General features: G+C 46.5%; 1 protein-coding gene across 1 annotated transcript in view; it reads right to left on the bottom strand.

Annotated features, from left to right (window-relative positions):
- xpo7 (exportin 7) overlaps window positions 1-19,420 on the bottom strand; it is a 46,465-nt gene that overhangs the window by 18,136 nt on the left and 8,909 nt on the right. Inside the window, 10 exon segments of the mRNA XM_061698703.1 lie at window positions 2,192-2,327; window positions 7,027-7,132; window positions 7,231-7,424; window positions 7,789-7,961; window positions 10,993-11,139; window positions 11,218-11,337; window positions 11,423-11,496; window positions 14,935-14,971; window positions 14,973-15,101; window positions 19,317-19,420. The exon segment at window positions 19,317-19,420 is cut by the window's right edge and continues 1 nt beyond it. Of these exon segments, the coding sequence (XP_061554687.1) occupies window positions 2,192-2,327; window positions 7,027-7,132; window positions 7,231-7,424; window positions 7,789-7,961; window positions 10,993-11,139; window positions 11,218-11,337; window positions 11,423-11,496; window positions 14,935-14,971; window positions 14,973-15,101; window positions 19,317-19,420 (1,220 nt within the window).

Consider the following 19,420-nt stretch of genomic DNA (forward strand, 5'->3'; position numbering starts at 1 on the left):
GAAGAAATGACGGGCAGCTCAACGGGTCCCAAAAGGTTTGGCAGAGTGGAGTTCTTTTGCTTTTGTTAAGTCTGACAAGGAGCAGTAGCTTGCCCCCACCCCAAAAAACAAATGTATCAAAAACAGATTGTATCGCAAAACACCTTCTACGAGTCAGCACGGTTGAAAAAGGGATTCAAGTGGACGATTAAAGTAATACAAATATATAATATTTTCATTTATTCTTTGAAGCATTCATATTCATTTATGCAATTGCGATGCCTTACTTTTAGTGAGGTTAGTACATAGTCATAGCCGTAAATGCAATTTTTACGAATAATTGGCATAATACATTCTGTGTGTTTCGGTTTTTGGCCTTGGTTTCCTCATTTTGGGATTTTATTTTGCTGTATCCCTATTTGTTATGGATTAAATTAGTGGTCCTCAATTTTTTTACACCAAGCAACATCTAAAAAAAGTAGCTCTCCCAGTACCACCCTAATGGCCAACAAAGAAAAAAATAGTAATTGTACTTGAAATAAAGTTTAAACAAACTGCAGCAGGTCTACTAACGTCATTAGAATATGCTTGATTGTCTTTTTTGTTTGAAATTATTATTGTATTTAATCCATAATAGCATAATAGGATACCTGGAAACTGTTAAATGGCTGGGAGAAAAATGCATAATATCTCCTTTAAGTGTATTACTGATGAGGTTCATTGATTGATGAATTCAGAGAAAGAGATTGTGTTGTTTCATTCCAATTCATTGTTTTCAGAATTTCTGACCAATTTACCATACATTTATGTATGGCTAGTTGTGAAGCAAAGCAGCAATCAGCACACAAACACTGCAACTTCGACTCTGAGACAAATGTGGGCTTTCAAGTGGCACCATGTCAGACTACCGCCATCAAACCTTAGCAACACTACACGAAATGTATTACGATACCGCCGTATCCCGTCTTTTACGATCACTGGGCTTGAACTTGTCAAATCAAACACTGTCGGGGAGGCGGGACCAGAAAACGTGTCACCGGTCACTGCGACCGGATACAACTGGTGGCGAAAGAAACAACGATCGCAGCGATGTATTGTGTTGGGGAAAACGCTGCAGCGGTGTCACCAGGTGCTCGGGAGAGGACGTTTTGGACTGTCCATTCTGCAAGGAGAGCTGGAGGTAACGTTGACGTACTTTTAATACGGCGCGCAAGCAGGCAACATTATTTAGCCAGGTAGTGCTAGTGCTAACGTTTGTATGTAAACATGACTGCGTTCTGTCAAGTCATGCTCCAAAGCTTCGGTAAACATTGGTTTATGCATGTGAATACATGTTCAAAGCGGCGAGCAAGGGAGGCGACGCGCCAGTCGCAACAAGGAATCCTATTGGTCGATGTCAAGGCACTATGTTGAAGCGTTGTCCATTTATTGTAAGATCCCCAACCCCCCCTCCAAAAAAAATACAAATCAAACAAATGAATATGCTCGACTTTTCATTTTTGCATCATTGGGCCAAATCGCTGGTCAAGGATTCTGTCACACTACAAGAAGTCGATGTCGGGCCCGATATGGGAAACAACCTGCTGTAGCAAATCGGACTAATAACGGGGCTAAAATCCTGTAGTCTGAGCCAGGCACAATAAGCTTGTTATGGAGTCGAGCTAAGCATTTTTTAAACAAACAAGCACGCACCCAGTAAAGGCAAGGGAGCTAGCGAGAGGAACTACCAAGCGATGGCTTGAAAATCGTAAAAAGCGCATCGGAAGATAACTACACTGAAAGGTGGATGACCTAAGAGCAAAGCGGATGGCTTGTTCTGACAATGTTCTAATGTCCGACACTTATCTGGACATCACGTGTGTCTGTAAAAAGAACACGCCGTCAGTCACAAACATCTATATAGTGGACCTGGATAGTTCCCTAAAAACCCCAACATAGGGATTCCAGAGGAGGGAATGAGTGAATGATTCCGAACGCAGTCATTGCTTTTGATGCAGTGGGTGGTTGGTCACCTCCAAATCAACCAAAGTGGGGAGCCAGCCGGGACAGGCTGAATGTAAAATCCCGTCGTAGCAATTCGGGAGTTGGGAATGAACGAATGATTCCGAACGCAGCGCCTCCGTTGTGATTCAGTCATCATTCCCTACTGCCGAATCGCTACAAAGGGATAGCGGATACTGGGGAGGGATTCCCGACGTCGATGCTTTCTCACCTTGGATGATTTCTGCACCTGGTCGCCGATGTAGATCTTCCTAAACTGCTCAAAGAAGCTGAGCATGGCCAGCTCCAGCCTCTCGTTGCCGGCTTGAGCCAGACGCGAGTCGGTCAGGTTCATCAGCTGCAGGACCCTGAGGAGGACGAACGGGAGGAGACCGTGCACGAATGAAGAGCGGGAGACGGAAGGAACGGAACAAGAAGATGGAGAGAAACGAGAAGACGAACAAGAAGGATACGGACGATATCGAGAAGGGGGAGAGGGAAAGGAGTAGAATAAATGAGAAGGCAAGGAAAGAGGAAGCCATGGAGAGGGAAGGAGAAGATGAACAAGAAAGGGCCATGGGAGAAAAAGGAATAAGGAGAACAAAAAGGATAACGGAAAGTAGATAAAAAGGAGAACAAGATGGAGAAGAACAAGGGAAGAAATGGAGAGGGAAGGAGAGGAACAAGGATATGATGAATAACAAGGAGAAGAGGGAGAAAGAAGAGGTTGAGAGGATAAAAATGAAAAGGGAGGAGAACAAGAACCAAAAGGGTAAGAGAAGAGAACAATGAGGAGAAAAAGAATGAGTAGGAAAACAAGCACATAGAAGGGAAATAAGGAGAGGACGAGTAGAAGAACAGGAAGGAGAGAGACAAGGGAAAGAACAATGAGAGGGACAACACGAAAGAGAGGAATTAGGAACAAAAAAAGTGTTAAGAAGACAAGAAAATGGAGAAGACCAAGAAGAGGGAGAAGAAAATGGAAACAAAGTAAAAAGATCAAAGAGTACAATAAGATCAAGGGAAAAAAAGAGGAAGAACGAGAAGAAAAGGCAAAACGGCGCCTAACCGTGGTCACCTAGGTTACGTGCTCTCTAGTCCTGTCTTTGTGTTTTCCGTTCGTCTTTGGAGACATTACGCGACTCACTTACACAAGGCAAGACTTGCCAATCAGAGAGTCTACCCAAGACTTTCTTTCACCGACTTCCACAAATCCGCCCAGTTTTTTCTCGAGTTACTCACCGGTGGGGCGGCCGCGGTCTACGGCACATGGAGGCAAAGGCGACGCCACAGAGGGAAGCGAGCCGGAGTGCTGCTCAAGCTCCGTAAGAGAGGATTCCGAATCCTGCTCCCGTCAATTGACATCGCAAATCTACCCAACATACAGGTGCTGAGCCCAGGGGGCAATAAGTATACCCACACCTGCTCGGCACCTCTCACCGTGGGCAACTCCAGAGTGGAAGAGAGTCCAACCCCTCTCAAGAGTACTGGTACCAGAGCCCGACCCGTGTGTGGAGGCGAGCCCGACTATATCTTGTCGGAACTTCTCGACCTCAAACACCAGCTCAGGCTCCTTCCCTGCCAGAGAGGTGACGTTCCACGTCTCAAGAGCCAGCTTCTGTACCCGGGGATCGGATCGCCAAGGTCCCTGGCTTCGGCCACCGCCCAGCTCACACTGCACCCGACCCCTATGGGCCCTCCCACAGGTGATGAGCCCGTGGGAAGGGGACCCACGTCACCCTTTCGGGGTGTGCAGGCCCGGCCACCAGGAGCTCGCCGCTGAGCCCCACCTTGAGGCCTGGCTCCAGAGGGGGCCCCCGGTGACCTGCGTCCGGGCAAGGGAAACCTAAATCCATTTATATTTTTCATCATAGGAGTCTTTAAGACGTACTTTGTCTGGTCCCTCACCTAAGACCTGTTTGCCATGGGTGACCCTACCAGGGGTGTGAAGCCCCAGACAACTTAGCTCCTAGGATCATTCGGACACACAAACCCCTCCACCACCATAAAGTGACAGCTTCCAAGAGGACTTTCCAACACGGGGAAATAAGACTCTGGACAATGCCTTTAGCCCCCTGAGAGGGGCCTACGAGGCCCTTCCCCTCCCCCACCTCGGCGCCTTGGACCATCTGTTATGCTAATGCAATCTTACAGACTACTGGTTTAAGTCTCCCAACCAGTTAGGAAACGGGTACAAGTGTGCCAGAAGAGTCCCTTGAGATACTTCAAGACTGTTTCGCAGCCACAGACTAGACCATGTTCAAACAGGCTGCCACCTACAACTCCATCACAGACTGTTACTGTTCGTGTTAAACCAGGCACTGCTCATCACCTGCCCAATACAGTGCCAACAGTGAAGCACGGTGGTGGCAGCATCATGCTGTGGGGGTGTTTTTTTTTTAGCTGCAGGGACAGGACGACTGGTTGCAATTGAAGGAAAGATGAATGCGGCCAAGTACAGAGATATCCTGGACGAAAACCTTCTCCGGAGTGCTCAGGACCTCAGACTGGGCCCAAGGTTCACCTTCCAACAAGACAATGACCTTAAGCACACAGCTAAAATAAAGGAGGAGTGGCTTCAGAACAACTCTGTGACTGTTCTTGAATGGACCAACCAGAGCCCTGACTTAAACCCAATTGAGCATCTCTGGACAGACCTGACAATGTCTGTCCACCAACGTTCACCATCCAACCTGACAGAACTGGAGAGGATCTGCAAGGAGGAATGGCAGAGGATCCCTAAATGCAGGTGTGAAAAACTTGTTGCATCATTCCCAAAAAGACTCATGGCTGGATTACCTCAAGAGGGGGCGTCTACCAAATACTGAGCTAAAGGTCTGAAGACTTATGGCTGTGTGATATTTCAGTGCTTCTCTTTTTTTAATAAATCTGCAAAACTTTCAACAATTCTGTTTTTGTCCGTCAATATGGGGTGCTGTGTGTACATTAAGGATGAAAAAAATGAAATGATTTCAGCAAATGGCTGCAATAGAAGAAAGAGAAAATTTGAAGGGGGTCTGAATACTTTCTGTACCCACTTTATGTCTTATTGACTTGGATCTCTGACCTTGACAATGTTGCACACGTCACCTGATCTTTGATATTTGCACATTCAATTAATACATACTTTTTAGACTGGTTTTATTTTGCTTTTTAGATATTATTCGTACTGTCTTTTGTAGCACCACGGGCCTTTCAATCCTCTGTATGCGTTACGCATATTGAAGAGTTGACAATAAAAGTACCTTGCACTTATTCCAGCTCCTTCCCTCAGGTAGATGCTATCGAACTTCTTCTTCTTTTCCTTTCGGCTTGTCCCGTTAGGGGCAAGCTAAAACTAACAGACATTCCAACAGCTTCTTCCCTCTTGCTATTAACTGCCTAAGCAGTTAACTTACAATTCCATTGTAACATGCTGCCAATTTTGTCTTGGGATTATTGTCACATCTCTGTCAGGCCAATTATACAGTCCGCTCCAATATTATTGGAACAGCAAGGTCAATTCCTTTGTTTTTGTTGTATACTGAAGACATTCGGGGTTCAGATCAAAAGATGAATATGAGACAAAAGGTTCAGAGTTCCAGCTTTTATTTCATGGTATTTACATCTAGAGGTGTTCAACAACTCAGGACAGAGCACCTTTTGTTTGAAGCCACCCACTTTTCAAGTGAGCAAAAGTACTGCAGCGTGACTGATGGGTGTTTGTAGTTGCTCAGGTGTTGCCTTTTTGATTGATTGTTTAAACATTAGATAGTGCTTGTTTTTGGCTTTGGGGTTCACCTGTGAAAACTGCATTAGCTGTTAAGCAAACATGAAGACCAGAGAGCTGTCTACGAGAGAAAGGTTTTGAAGTTGAGCGAAGAGGGAAAATCGAGAGAGCTATTCCACAAACATTGGGCGTAGCCAATAGAACAATTTGGAATGTTCTGAAGAAAGAAACTACTGGGGTACTGAGCAACAGACATCGAACAGGTCGGCCAAGGGTATCGACAGCAGTTGATGACGGAAACGGGAGAGCTGTGAAGAAACACCCAAAGACAACAGTCAGCGACATCACTGTCAACCTCCACAGGGCAGGGGGGAACGTATCACAAGCCACCGTTGGAAGAAGACTTTGAGCGAAGGAATATACGGGCCATACTACAAGATGCAAAAACACTCATCAGGAAAAAGAATCGGAAGGCTCCATTGGATTTTGCAAAGAAGTACAGAGATGAGCCACAAAAGTTTTGGAACAAAGTTTTAGGGACTGATGAGACCGAGATTAACCTTTACCAAAGTGATGGAAAGGCCAAAGTATGGGGAAAGAAAGGATCTGCTTGTGATCCAAAACATGTCATGGCTCGGGCTCGCACGGCCGATTCTGGAACGGGCTCGCTCGTCTTTATTGATGATGTAACTCATGATGGTGGCAGCAGAATGAATTCTGAAGTCTCCAAAAACATTTTGTCTGGCAATTTACAGAAAAATGGATCCAAACTAATCTGGAGAAGCTGCCGTTCCAATACTTTTGGAGGGGACTGTACATTACTCGTGCACTCACTGTAGTAGTCTCCCCCCTCTGCACTATTTGCATTTCTGTTGTTGACCAATACTGACCACTCATGTGCTTGAGAAATATCTGTACCATTGGCACAATTGACACTGTTCCAGATTATTGCTCTATTAGTGATTTCAAACTGCTTTAAATTGTTAAGAGGATTCTGATTCATGTGCACAATTGCCCCCCCCCCCCCCCCCACACACATTTTTTTTTTTTTTTTTTTTTATATCTGCATTACCGGTAACCTTTCATTGCTCAGTGACTCTCCGTACTGCGTTTTTATTTTTTTAAATGTCTGAAAAGTATTTTCTGTCAAATGGCTGTCTGTTGTCGAACTAGAGCGGCTCCAACTACCGGAGCCAAATTCCTGTTTTTTTTTTTTACATACTTGGGAAATAATGATTCTGATTCTTATAATTCAAATTCTGAACAAGGAGAAGGAGGACGGCGTAGTCTGTTGACCAGCAAAGACGAGCACTGCCCTGCTGATGTCGCGCCACGGCGCAGCGCAAGGACTAACCTACCGACAGACAAGCTCTCCGTCCATAGCGTCCTGTTCGTCCGTGCTGGCAAAGGACACGCGGCCCCCGATCACTGCCCCAATGATGTACACCAACCACGTCAGGCGACCTGCGGGGTGGGGGGTGGGAGAGATGGGTCACGGTTGGGTGAGTGACGCCTGCCTGCCTCTCCGGCTGGCGTTTTCGGCTGGCCTATCGCTTACGTACCCTCCTGCACTGTGACGTCGGCAGTACTGGAGTTGGTGGACTGGAGCAGCTCCTGGTAGCTCTGCGCCGCCTGGTCGAACAGCTGCACAAGGAGGGCGCAGGTCTTCTCATACTCGCACCTTCCGATGGTGGACAGCTGGTCCAGCTGCTGCTGAACCAGACCGGCGTCATCCAGGGGGTCCTCCAGGGCGTCCCTGCGCAACCGAACCCCCGACATGTGTGTTACGCCAGGGTTGTTCCTGGCTCAAATTCAGGCACAAGCGCTCCTGCTCGGACACTGCCTGCCTGCCTGCCCGCCCCCCACTCCCCCCCGCTGGCTCAAACGAGTCATGCGTTTTCACTGTCAATTTGGCCGTGTATATTACCTTTTTAAAGTAAAAATATGAGCAAGGAACTATGGCATCAACCAACAATCCATAATTCTGTCAATTGCTTTTTCGATTAATCAAATAATCCATTTTGTGTGTTTGTGTATGAGTGCAGTTGAAGGCAACACAAGTCAAGTAATAACAGCTGTGATCATGTCCAAACTTTTGGAACGGGGGGGGCAGGTCCCACCTGAGGATGACGTGGACCGACTCAAGCCGCGATGTGATGTAGGCCTTGGTGACCTCAGGGGTGTAGGTCTCCAGCAGGTGTGGCTCAGTGGCCTTGACGTAGGGGACGGACGCCGCCAGACGCTGCCACAGACTCAGCAGGTAGTGCACGCTGTTGGGAGCAAACTCCCAGTGCTGAAACACAACATCGTTCACAACTTCTGCTCACGAATGGAAGACGTCGACACTTCCGTCATCGCGTGAAGGAAATTCAAGAGCAACAGAAAATAATGTAACAATGGAATTGGCCCATTCATAAATGTAAATACTTTTGTTTCTAAATACCATATTTTCACGACCGTAAGGCTGACTTAAAAGTCTTCGATTTTCTCCAAAATGGACGAGGCGCCTTATAATGCGGCACGCCTTATGTGTGCACCGAGTTCCAAAATCTGTAAATGTTGTCGTGTGACTTTAATGAGCGCTCCGCTTGACCGACTGGGAGCAGTGAACCGCACTGTAGAGAAGGGGACCACCACGGTAGCGATACGCACAACGGGGCACGAGAAGTCGGCTTTTACTGTTGTGCTTGGTTGCCATCATGGTAATGGACAGAAACTGCCACCTAAGGTGATTTTTAAGAGGAAGACGCCGCCTAATGAAATGTTTCCAGCCCAAGTCTTCGTTAAGGCCAATCAAAAGGGCTGGATGGACGAGGAGAAAATGAGAGTGGCTGAGTGAGGGGTACGTAAAGAGATCGGATGGTTTTTTCCACGCGTTACCGTCCCTGTTGATCTGTGACTCCATGCGCGCCCATCTCACAGCCGCTGTGAAAAACCAAGTGCAACTAAGACTGGGAGGTTACGCCACCATATGTGAATGGATTGTGGAAGCTTGGGCTAAGGTACCTGCTTTGACTGTTGTCCGTGCTTTCGCGAAAGCCGACATCGTTGCTGAACAGCCCCCCGACAACGAGACTGACTCTGACAATGACGAGAGGGAACCCTGCGTGTTTGTTGGAGAACTTGCCCAGCTGTTCACAGAAGATGAGGACTTTGATGGATTTGTGGATGAGGATTTCAGCCACTCATGTCATAGGGCGGGGGGGGACCCCAACTGGCTGCGGCCGCCGAAGGCTGCAACTCGCAACGGGTGCACCCTGGAATCCACCACACACCCTTCTCCTCGAGACACGTCACGACTGATGAGTCCCACCCTCGATTTCAACGGAAACACGGGCAGAATGACTTTCTGCGACCCGTCAAAGCATGTGCTGTGTATTGCTCCTCTCCCCGCAAGGCAGAAGAGCAGCTGTCAATCAAATATGTATTTGATTGACAGCTGGGGCGGGGTTTTCAGAGCACCCAGCGACGCGGCCGTAGCATCTGGAAGCTCGAAGAATGGCTCAATTCTTGACCATTTTGAAGCCTGATTTCACACACTTTGCCATTTTTTTTATCCATTCATTCATTGTCTGGCTTGTTAACGTTACTCTTTTCTGTGGTGTGTCGAATTAACAAGACTTTTTGGGCCTGTGTGAAGCTCGAGTCGATCGATATTTTATTAATGCTTTTCCTGGAAAAAGAGAATCATCAATTTTAATTTCTATACTTTTCGTTGCTCCACGAGATTTCGTTGCGCTGCGAAACTTCGTCGGCAACTCTTGTTGCACGGAGACAACATGAACATGCTAGCGACTAGCATGTCAGAGGTAGTCCCAAAAAAGGGCATTTGGAAATGACCGTTGTCTGCAAAACATGTATGGAAGATGAGGCGGGGAAGACCGGCATATCCATGTAAAATCACACAGATAAAGCACATTATCGCACTAAAGAGAGCCGTAACTCCCTCGGCCGCTCTTATAACCTCAACAAAACAACGGCGCGAAACGTGTCGCCATGGTGGTGGCACTTGAAGCGCTTGTGTTTGTGTTTGCTCCGTGAACAGGGCAAGATGATAAGATAGTCGTTTGCCGATCACGGATGAGATAGCAAGTGCTTCACCGGTTGTTTATGTTAGCATCTAGCATCTAGCTTCGCTGCGTGAGCGATCACGCAAATTATGTAGTTTCACAATGGGCCTGCCGTCGCTGTCTGAGCTACGTATTCCATAGTCAGGTTTGGTCAGTGAGGCATTCTCAAGGCATTCTTGTATTTATTGTCGTATTCACATTATTTCCAGATCACCGCACAGTATTCCTTTTTTCTTCGTCTCTTCTTGATCTCCAGCAGACTGGGCATGTTTAAGTGCATTGCTGCCACTTAAGGGTTAAGTGATGAACACCTACAGCAGAATAATGTATACATAACCTAATAAATACATTAAAATAGCAAATACTGAAGCCATAATTTATTAACGATTACGATTATAGAGTAATGATTAGGTTGTGCAATTGATCAGTACCGCAGGAATGTTTTGACTTGATTTTTGAAATATTCTGGAAGTGAATTTCTGTGGTTTGGCAGCCCTGCAGTCATAGCCATGAATGCAATTTGACTCAAAATTCATTTCTTTGGGCTTTCAGTTTTCGGCCTTGGGTTTGTTATTTTCCGTCAAGAATTTTTATGTGCCTCACAGTTCTGAGGACCGGGGTTCAAGGCCCGGCCCCGCCTGTGTGGAGTTTGCATGTTCTCCCCGTGCCTGCGTGGCTTTTCGCCGGGTACTCCGGTGACTTCCCACATCCCAAAAACATGCATGGTAGGTTAATTGACAACTCTAAATTGCCCGTAGGTGTGAATGTGAGTGAAACCCTGAAATGGTCGCCAGCCAATCGCAGGGCACATAGACAAACCACCATTCGCACTCACATGCACACCTACGCACAATTTAGAGTCTTCAATCAACATCACGCATGTTTTTGGAATGTGGGCGCAAACCGGAGTACCCGGAGAAACCCCACTCAGGGATGGGGAGAAGATGCAAACTCCACACAGGGAGGCCGGATTTGAACCCGGGATCTCAGAACTGTGAGGCAGATGGTTAAGATTGTCCTCTTCCACCGTGGGGACCCCGGTTCAAGACACCGAAAGGCGATAAAAAATGAGAGAGGATGCACCAACGGACCTCAACATTCCGCAGACTCACGGCTGTTGTGTCCTTGAGCAAGACAGATTCCCCGAAGCAATGGATGACTGTATTATATTTTTTTTATGTCAACTTTTGAAAATAAGAGAAGGGACAAAGTTGGATAACTTTTGTGGACCATACGTGGGGGGGGGGGGCTCACCTGCAGGCTGGTGACGGTGAAGTTGGCGATGAGGCGGATGACTTCAGGGTAGTTCTCCACCTTGACCAGCTCGCCCAGCTGGTAATTGCTCTTGAGGCGCGCCAGCAGCCGGCAGAACTCGTGGTAGTTGTTGGGGTCCGGAAGACACTGGGCGGGCCACATTGGTGGGGGTCACAAACGCGCACGCACAAAAGTGCGCACACCCTTCCTGACGACGAAACCGACCTGAGGGTTGGCCAGTATCCTCTTGACTCCGTCCACCAGATGCGACAAGAACTTGGCCCTCTCGGCGTTGTTGAAAAGGGACCTCCTGACAGAAGCGATCTGGACCAGACACGACAGCACCTGTGTACACGCACACAAGACGCAATGCGGTCAGCGCCTTGCGGGTCGCCGGATGCTGACGACGGCTGCTCACTGTGCAACTCACCAGCGGGGAGAGCGAAGGCGGGATGGAATGATAAAGGTTGAAGAAGAGCTGCAGGGTGGAAGAATCCAGGAACGCTGCGCGAAAAGGTCATCATAGTTAGCAAAAAAAAAACAAAAAGAACAAGGAAATAACCAAAACTTGAATTGAGGAAGAAGAAAAATGTAAAAATTAAAACTGTAGGGCTGGGGCTATCAAATATTTTTAGCAGAAATGGACAAGTACCTATACCAGGTATCGGGCTGATAACCTTATTTCAATGCATCGGGTACTCGTGAGGGCTGCTGATACCAGTCATTGATACGGCAAAAGTCTGACATCGAGTCAGTGCTCCTTCCCAATACTTGGCACTACACTGTGGCGGATAGACGCATCAGCAAAACATCAAGTGCGTCAGAAAGAAAGAAAAGTCTTTGTTCACAACCTGTCATTGTGTTTATTGACATTTTATGTCTCAAAAGCACTTTTGGTATCGGTAAGGTGTGCTGTAGGTGTGACAGACGAATTTAAAGTGGAGGTGGGACTGCATCAGGGATCAGCCCTGAGTCCCCTCCTGTTTGCAGTGGTGATGGATAGGTTGACAGATGAGGTTAGACTGGAATCCCTCTGGATCGTGATGTTTGCAGATGACATTGTGATCTGCAGTGAAAGCAGGGAGCAGGTGGAGGAACAGTTAGAAAGATGGAGGCGTGCACCGGAAAGCAGAGGAATGAAGATTAGCCGAAGTAAGACAGAATATATGTGCATGAATGAGAGGGGTGGTGGGGGAAGAGTGAGGCGACAGGGAGAAGAGATAGCAAGGGTGGAGGACTTGAAATGCTCGGGGTCGACCGTCCGGAGCGACGGGGAGTGTGGTCAGGACGTGAAGGAACGGGTCCGAGCGGGTCGGAACGGGTGGAGCAAGGCGTCGGGTGTGTTATGTGACAGAAGAGTCTCTGCTCGTTTAGAAGACAGCGGTGAGGCCAGCCATGATGGACGGATTAGAGACAGTGGCACCGAAGAGACGACAGGAAGCAGAACACATGAAGATGTTGAGGTTCGCTCTCGGAGTGACCGGGTTGGATCAAATTAGAAACGAGCTCATCGGAGGGACGGCCGAGGTTCGATGTTTTGGAGACAAAGTTAGAGAGAGGAGACTTGGATGGTTTGGACACGTCCAGAGGAGAGAGAGTGAGTATATTGGTAGAAGGATGATGAGGATGGAGCTGCCGGGCAAGAGAGCGAGAGGAAGGCCAAAGAGAAGGTGGATGGATGTCGTGAGGGAAGACATGAGGGCAGTCGGTGTTGGAGAGGAGGATGCAGGAGATAGGCTGACATGGAAAAGGAGGACGCGCTGTGGCGACCCCTAAAGGGACAAGCCCAAAGAGAAAAGAAGAAGTACATGTTAATGTACAAATTTAAGATTAAAATTAAATTCGCCTTATTTCTTTGCATTTTTGTTTTGGCCTCCAACTTGAGCCATGCCCATCTCCACCTGATGCCTGCTTCAAGCTGTGCCACATGAATAGCATCCACCTCTTTAAGCACTCTCATTCTGGAAAATAATTGACTAAAATCATTCTGATTCACTTCATTTTTCATTATTACCATCTTCAAAGGCTAATCCCAAATGCATCCTCCAGGAAAATATTAGAAAAAAAATCCCTCCAAAAAAAAATTCCTTAAGTGTTAAAAAGTACACAGTGAAATTATTTCTCAAGTACTGAGTAAATAGTGAATTACTTTTTTTTTTTTTTTTTTTAACCACAGAATGAACTACAAAAATGTTCATTCTGGGCTGCACGAGGTATGGCACGGTATGTGTTGTTTAGCGTAGTGTAGCAGTGGTCGAAAATGTTATTTTCCCTGGTAGGACAGTCGATGTGCTGCTTGTATTTTGGGAGTTCGTGGTTGAGTTTAGCTTTGTTAAAGTCCCCGAGAATAATGAGGGGTGAGTCCGGGTGTTTTTTTCCCCCAATTTCGTCTACTTGTTCGGCGAGCATTAGCAGTGCGGCGTTCGTGTTAGCTTGAGGCGGAATGTAGACACCGGCGAGAATGAATGTTGCGAACTCACGCGGCGAGTATTCAGAATGGCTTATAGTTCAAAAACAGCGACTCCAAATGCGGCCTGCAGTGTGTGCTGAGCTCCGTGACGTCCGTACACCATTTTCCGTTGACATAGAAGCATATCCCGCTGCCTGTTGTTTTCCCCGATGATTCCATGTCGTGGTCTGCCCGGTGAAGATGGAAGCCGGAAGCATGACGGCGCCATCGGGTACAGCCTCACAAAGCCAAGTCTCCGTAAAGCAGATGGCGGCGGAAGTCTTTACTGGTCTTTATCAGAAGATGAAGCTCGTCCATTTTGTTGGGTAGGGAGCGTAGATTCGCGATGTGGATCGACGGAAACACCAATATGCATCCTCTCTTGCGGAGCTTCACCTGGATGCCGGCTCGCTTCCCTCTGTGGCGACGCCTCCGACTCCATGCCCCAAAGACCGCGGTTGCTGCTCCGGTGAGTAACTGAGCGGATTTGCGAAAGTTGGTGAAAGAAAGTCCGGAGTAGCCTCCTTGATGGTTAGCAGGCCTCCCCTTGTGTAAGTGAGTCGTGTAATGTCTCCAAAGAAGAACGAAAAACACAAAAACAATACTAGAGAGCGCGTAACCGAGGCGTCCACTCGGGTAGGCGCCATCTCGGAAGAGAGCTTTTATTTTGAAGTCGGCACCAGGACATGTTTGCCGGCATGTTACCGTAATGCTCAGTATGAATAATCATTGTGCGGGCTATCTTAAACTTTTCGACTGCAGTCATTGTTTATACCGTGTATTTAATGCCACTTTGGAGAAATAATTGCACGAGAAGATCACGTTCCTTGTCCAGTGCTCGTTTTTTTTCCGATGGCTGAACAGATTAGTCGTGTTACCTTGCAGCTCATACAACAGCACACTCCTGCACTCTTAACATATGGCTTCTTGTTTAAAGTTTCTTGCCTTGTATCAAAACACGTCCAGAAAACGGATTTCCAGCCCTTGCTGAGGCACAAGCTCCAATCTTTGCTGTACTTGCTTCTCTTGGCATGATTCACTCTCTAAATTCCACCGAGAGTGACTGAGAGTCTCCCGCTGCAGAGTGCTGTTCGGGGAGCTCAATGAAGCGTTCTCCCCCTGGTGGCTGCCTGACTAAGTTGAGAAAGTGTGTAATACCTTGCAGAGCCCGCATTTTAAAAGTAGAAAATAATTTTTAATAATTGTTTTTTTGTTTGTTTGTTTTTTTAAATCGCCGCCGATCAGGGTCATTTAATTACACAATACCTCTTGTGATGTTTAATCTTGCACCTGAAAAAAAATTAACTATTAAAAACTACCAAACCTGCTTTAAAAACTAAAAGTAACTGAATTTGGAAAAGGAGGGGCAAAGCAAAACTAAAACGAATGGAAAATCCCAAATTGTTAAAAGAAGACTACGACAAAGCTGACTTTCATTATCTGGCAGCTTTGCCACTTTGCGGGGAAAGCACCAGGCCCAGACGGCTTCCTACCTGATCGCCAGGAGGTGGGGATCTGCACGGTGCAGAGGATCGTCGGACGACTCGTCGGTGGACGTCCCGATGAAGTCGTAGTTGAGGCAGTTGTAGCTTAGCTTGAGCAGCTGCATGAGCAAACCGTGCTGGGACTCGTCGTTCAGGTTTAGGTTCTTCCCGGACGCCTGACGCACCGCCACAACACACAAACAACAATCAGCCAACAGCTAATCCTTCACGGCCACTCATCAAACTTGACCCCATGCTCACATTAGACGACAAGACAAAAAGCTTCACCAAAGCATACGGTGCTACCTTGACTAACGAGTTGAATTAGTTCTGTGACTGAGCTTGTATCTCAATACTAAGGATTTCCCGATGACATTTGAGTTTTAGTATCGGCAGTCCAAATCCGATACCTCAGTAATGCATCAAGAAAAAAAGTGTGCAATTGTCTCAAATTATTACACAAATATGCATACATGTACGTACATACATGTATGTATGTATGTACAGTGGGTACAGAAAGTATTCAGAACCCCTTCCATTTTTCACTGTTATATTGCAGCCATTTGCTAAAATCATCCAAGTTCATTTTTTACCTCAATGTATACACAGCACCCCATATTGATAGAAAAAAACGAAATTGTTGGAAGTTTTAGCAGATTTATTAAAAAAGAAAGTATGAAGACCTTTTGCTGTGAGAACTCATTTAACTCTGGTGCTGTCCATTTCTTCTGCTCATCCTTGAGATGGTTCTACACCTTCATTGGAGTCCAGCTGTTTGATTTCACTGATTGGACTTGATTAGGAAAGCCACACACCTGTCTATAGAAGACCTTACAGCTCACAGTGCATGTCGGAGCAAATGACAATCATGAGGTCAAAGGAACTGCCTGAAGAGCTCAGAGAAAGAATTGTGGCAAGGCACAGATCTGGCCAAGGTTACAAAAATATTCTGCTGCACTTCAGGTTCCAAAGAGCACAGTGGCCTCCATAATCCTTAAATGGAAGACGTTTGGGACGACCAGAACCCTTCCTATAGCTGGCCGTCCGGCCAAACTGAGCCATCGGCGGAGAAGAGCCTTGGTGAGAGAGGTCAAGAAGAACCCAAAGACTACTGTGGCTGAGCTCCAGAGATGCAGTCGGGAGACGGGAGAAAGTTCAAGAAAGTCAACCATCACTGCAGCCCTCCACCAGTCGGGGCTTTATGGCAGAGTGGCCCGACGGAAGCCTCTCCTCAGTGCAAGACGCATGAAAGCCCACATGGAGTTTGCTAAAATATCACCTGAAGGACTCCAAGATGGTGCGAAATAAGATTCTCTCGTCTGGTGAGACCAAGATAGAACATAGAATTGAATAGTTTGGGCCTTAATTCTAAGCGGTATGTGTGGAGAAAACCAGACACTGCTCATCACCTGTCCAATACAGTCCCAACAATGAAGCATGGTGGTGGTTTTTCAGCTCCAGGGACAGGACGACCGGTTGCAATCGAAGGAAAGATGAATCCGGCCAAGTACAGGGATATCCTGGACGAAAACCTTCTCCGGAGCGCTCAGGACCTCAGACTGGACTGAAGGTTCACCTTCCAACAAGACAATGACTCCAAACACACAGCTAAAATAGCGAAAGAGTGGCTTCAGAACAACTCTGTGACTAGTCTTGAATGGCCCAGCAAGAACCCTGACTTAAACCCAATTGAGCATCTCTGGAGTGACCTGAAAATGCCTGTCCACCAACGTTCACCCTCCTACCTGACAGAACTGGAGAGGATCTGCAAGGAGGAATGGCAGAGGATCCCTAAATCCAGGTGTGAAAAATTCCCAAAAAGACTCATGGCTGGATTAGCTCAAAAGGGTGCGTCTACTAAATACTGAGCAAAGGGTCTGAATACTTATGGCTGTGTGATATTTCAGTTCTTCTTTTTTTATAAATCTGCAAAAACTTCAATAATTCCATTTTTTTCTGTCAATATGGGAGGCTGTGTGTACATTAATGAGGAAAAAAATTAATTTAAAATTATTTTACCAAATGGTTGCAACATAATTTGCAGCCATTTGGGGGGGGTCTGAATTCTTTCCGTACCCACTGTATGTATATCTATTCGGGATGGAAAGGTTTATGAAAACCGTCCAAACGGTTCGGCTCAACTTTTTCCATTCGGTCCGAATGTGTCCTGCTCAGTTCGTAGGCACGTGCACTCTGTTTTTCTCATTTACTAACGTGGCGAGGCAGTGACCAGTAGCGCTAACAGCACTAATGTAAGCCAAGATGGCGGCGCCTGCGGTTACGGCGATGCGTATAGACTGCATTCAGAATTCGAATCTGACGCTCCAATGCTACTCTGAGTTTCAAAACAGTGTAGAGAGTAGCAAAGCGCGCTAGGAGGATATTTCTGAACGCGCCCAACAATGAGCCTGAGCCAGTGTTGAATTCTGGGTAACGTAGTCACGAGGCCTGTTTGTGGGGCTGTCAATGTCTTGTGATCTTAAAAAAATTGCTCCTCAAAATTAGAAAGTTGCTCCTCCAATGACAAAAATGATTTGCAAAATGGCTCCTCAAAGGAAGAAAAAATATTTTGAGCCTTGTGTGTGCGTGTGCTGCTGACGTGCTTCAGCGAGTCATTATCAACTAAAAGTACAAGTCCTGTCTTGCTGCTAGCCAATCAGAAGAAGAGTAGGGTGGGTTATCGTTTCATAAATACAATGGACACGAAACTTTTTCCGGACTCGATAAATTTTCATTGTTGTGGTCACACCCGGTGCGCCATTCACGATGCGTAAGTTTTATTTAATAAAATTTGCTTTTATTTAAGGAGGAGATTTATTTAGGAGATTTAGACCAGTGTAAACACACATCATATATTGAGAGAGCAATGGATAACAAAAATATTGTACAAACAGTGTAAAAAAAACAAAACTGAGTTTCCGCGGAAACAAGGCGATGTGGCCCGAGTTGGAAGAGCAACTCGAGCAATGGATGAATGATCAAAGAACAGCCGGGGAAGCGTTTCTACAGCCACCATTCGACTGAGGGCAAGAACGCTTGCAGATAAATGAAAATCGAACATTTTCAAAGAGGTCCGTCTCGGTGCTTTCGTTTTATGAAACGGCGCCATCTATCCATCTATCGCCGGGCGAGTTACGCCACCATATGTGAATGGATTGTGGATGCCTGGGCTCAGGTATCTGTTTTGACTGCTGTCCGAACTCATTTCGGATACAGAAGATGACTTTGATGGATTTGTGGATGAGGATTGATCAAAAAAAAACAACGTCAGTGCATTGTTAAATATTTCAATAAAGTACAACCCAACTCACTTTTGCTCCCGCTGCCTTTTTAAAAACATACGCTAGCATTTAGCGTGCATGCATGCTAGCGTCTGTTTTACCATGCCTGCGGCCAATAATACGGTGCGCCTTATGTATGTGTTAAATACAGAAATAGACCCCGTAACTGAGACTGCGCCTTTTGATACGGTGCGCCGTATGGTCGCAAAAATAGAGGTAACTATAAAAGAATGGGTTAGGTTTAGTCAACCGAAATCCGTGCCCACAAAACTGAGATAGAAACCAAACCGTGGATTTTGTGAACAATTCCACCCCTAATGTATATTTAGATACACCTGTAGATTAAACTGTTGGTACCCCTCTGTTAATGAAAAAAAAATCCACAGTGGTCACAGAAATACCTTGCATCTGACAAAAGTAATAAGCAATTAAAATTAAGCTATCATAAAAAAAAAAAAGACTGCTTTAATTGTGGCTCAACAGAATGATTTTAAGAAACAAACTAATGAAACAGGCCTGGACAAAAAATGTCAGTACCCCTAGAATAAAGATTGAAAATAATTGGACCATCGGGACATGTTCAAACAAGGTGTGCCCTCTGATTAGCTTCACAGGTGCCAGGTAAAGATCAATGTGCAAGATGTGCAATAAAAACGCATGAGGTAGTTTTGGGTGCGACCAGTCCAGTGCTGCGCTACAAGTGCGACCGGTCCATTGTGATTCTCAACTGGTGGGTCGTGAAGCCATTTTGGGTGGCTCGCCAGGAGGTAGTAAAAAAGGTATAACCTAATAATTCCGACTGTTAAAACGCGACCATTTGCTTTGGTCTTCAGCCTTCATTTCCCAAAAGAAGAAGTTGCACTTTTCTTAAGAACGTGCTCAGAAAGGCACTTTGACGTGTAGTTTTGTCGAAAAATATGCTTTTTGACAAATGTTCCTTATTGTTGCTAACTTCAGTAAAAGGGGGTTGCGACTGCACGACAATGGACAAATGCGGGTCCCAGGGTGACAGCACTTGAAACCCACCAGTCTGTATACGGCCTGACATCGGCTGGTGAAACCATTGTCGCTACTAGCTAGCGATGACGTTGTGGACGATTGCGGACTGACCTGTTTGAGGAGGTTACAGGACAGCGTGAAGATGTCAAAGAGGGAAGAGTCTCTGAAGGACGACGCGATCTTCCTGTGTTTGGTCAGTGGGTGCGCGGTGTCCG

Source organism: Phycodurus eques, chromosome 15 (genome assembly GCF_024500275.1).
Source record: "Phycodurus eques isolate BA_2022a chromosome 15, UOR_Pequ_1.1, whole genome shotgun sequence".
NCBI classification, from domain to species: Eukaryota; Metazoa; Chordata; class Actinopteri; order Syngnathiformes; family Syngnathidae; genus Phycodurus; species Phycodurus eques.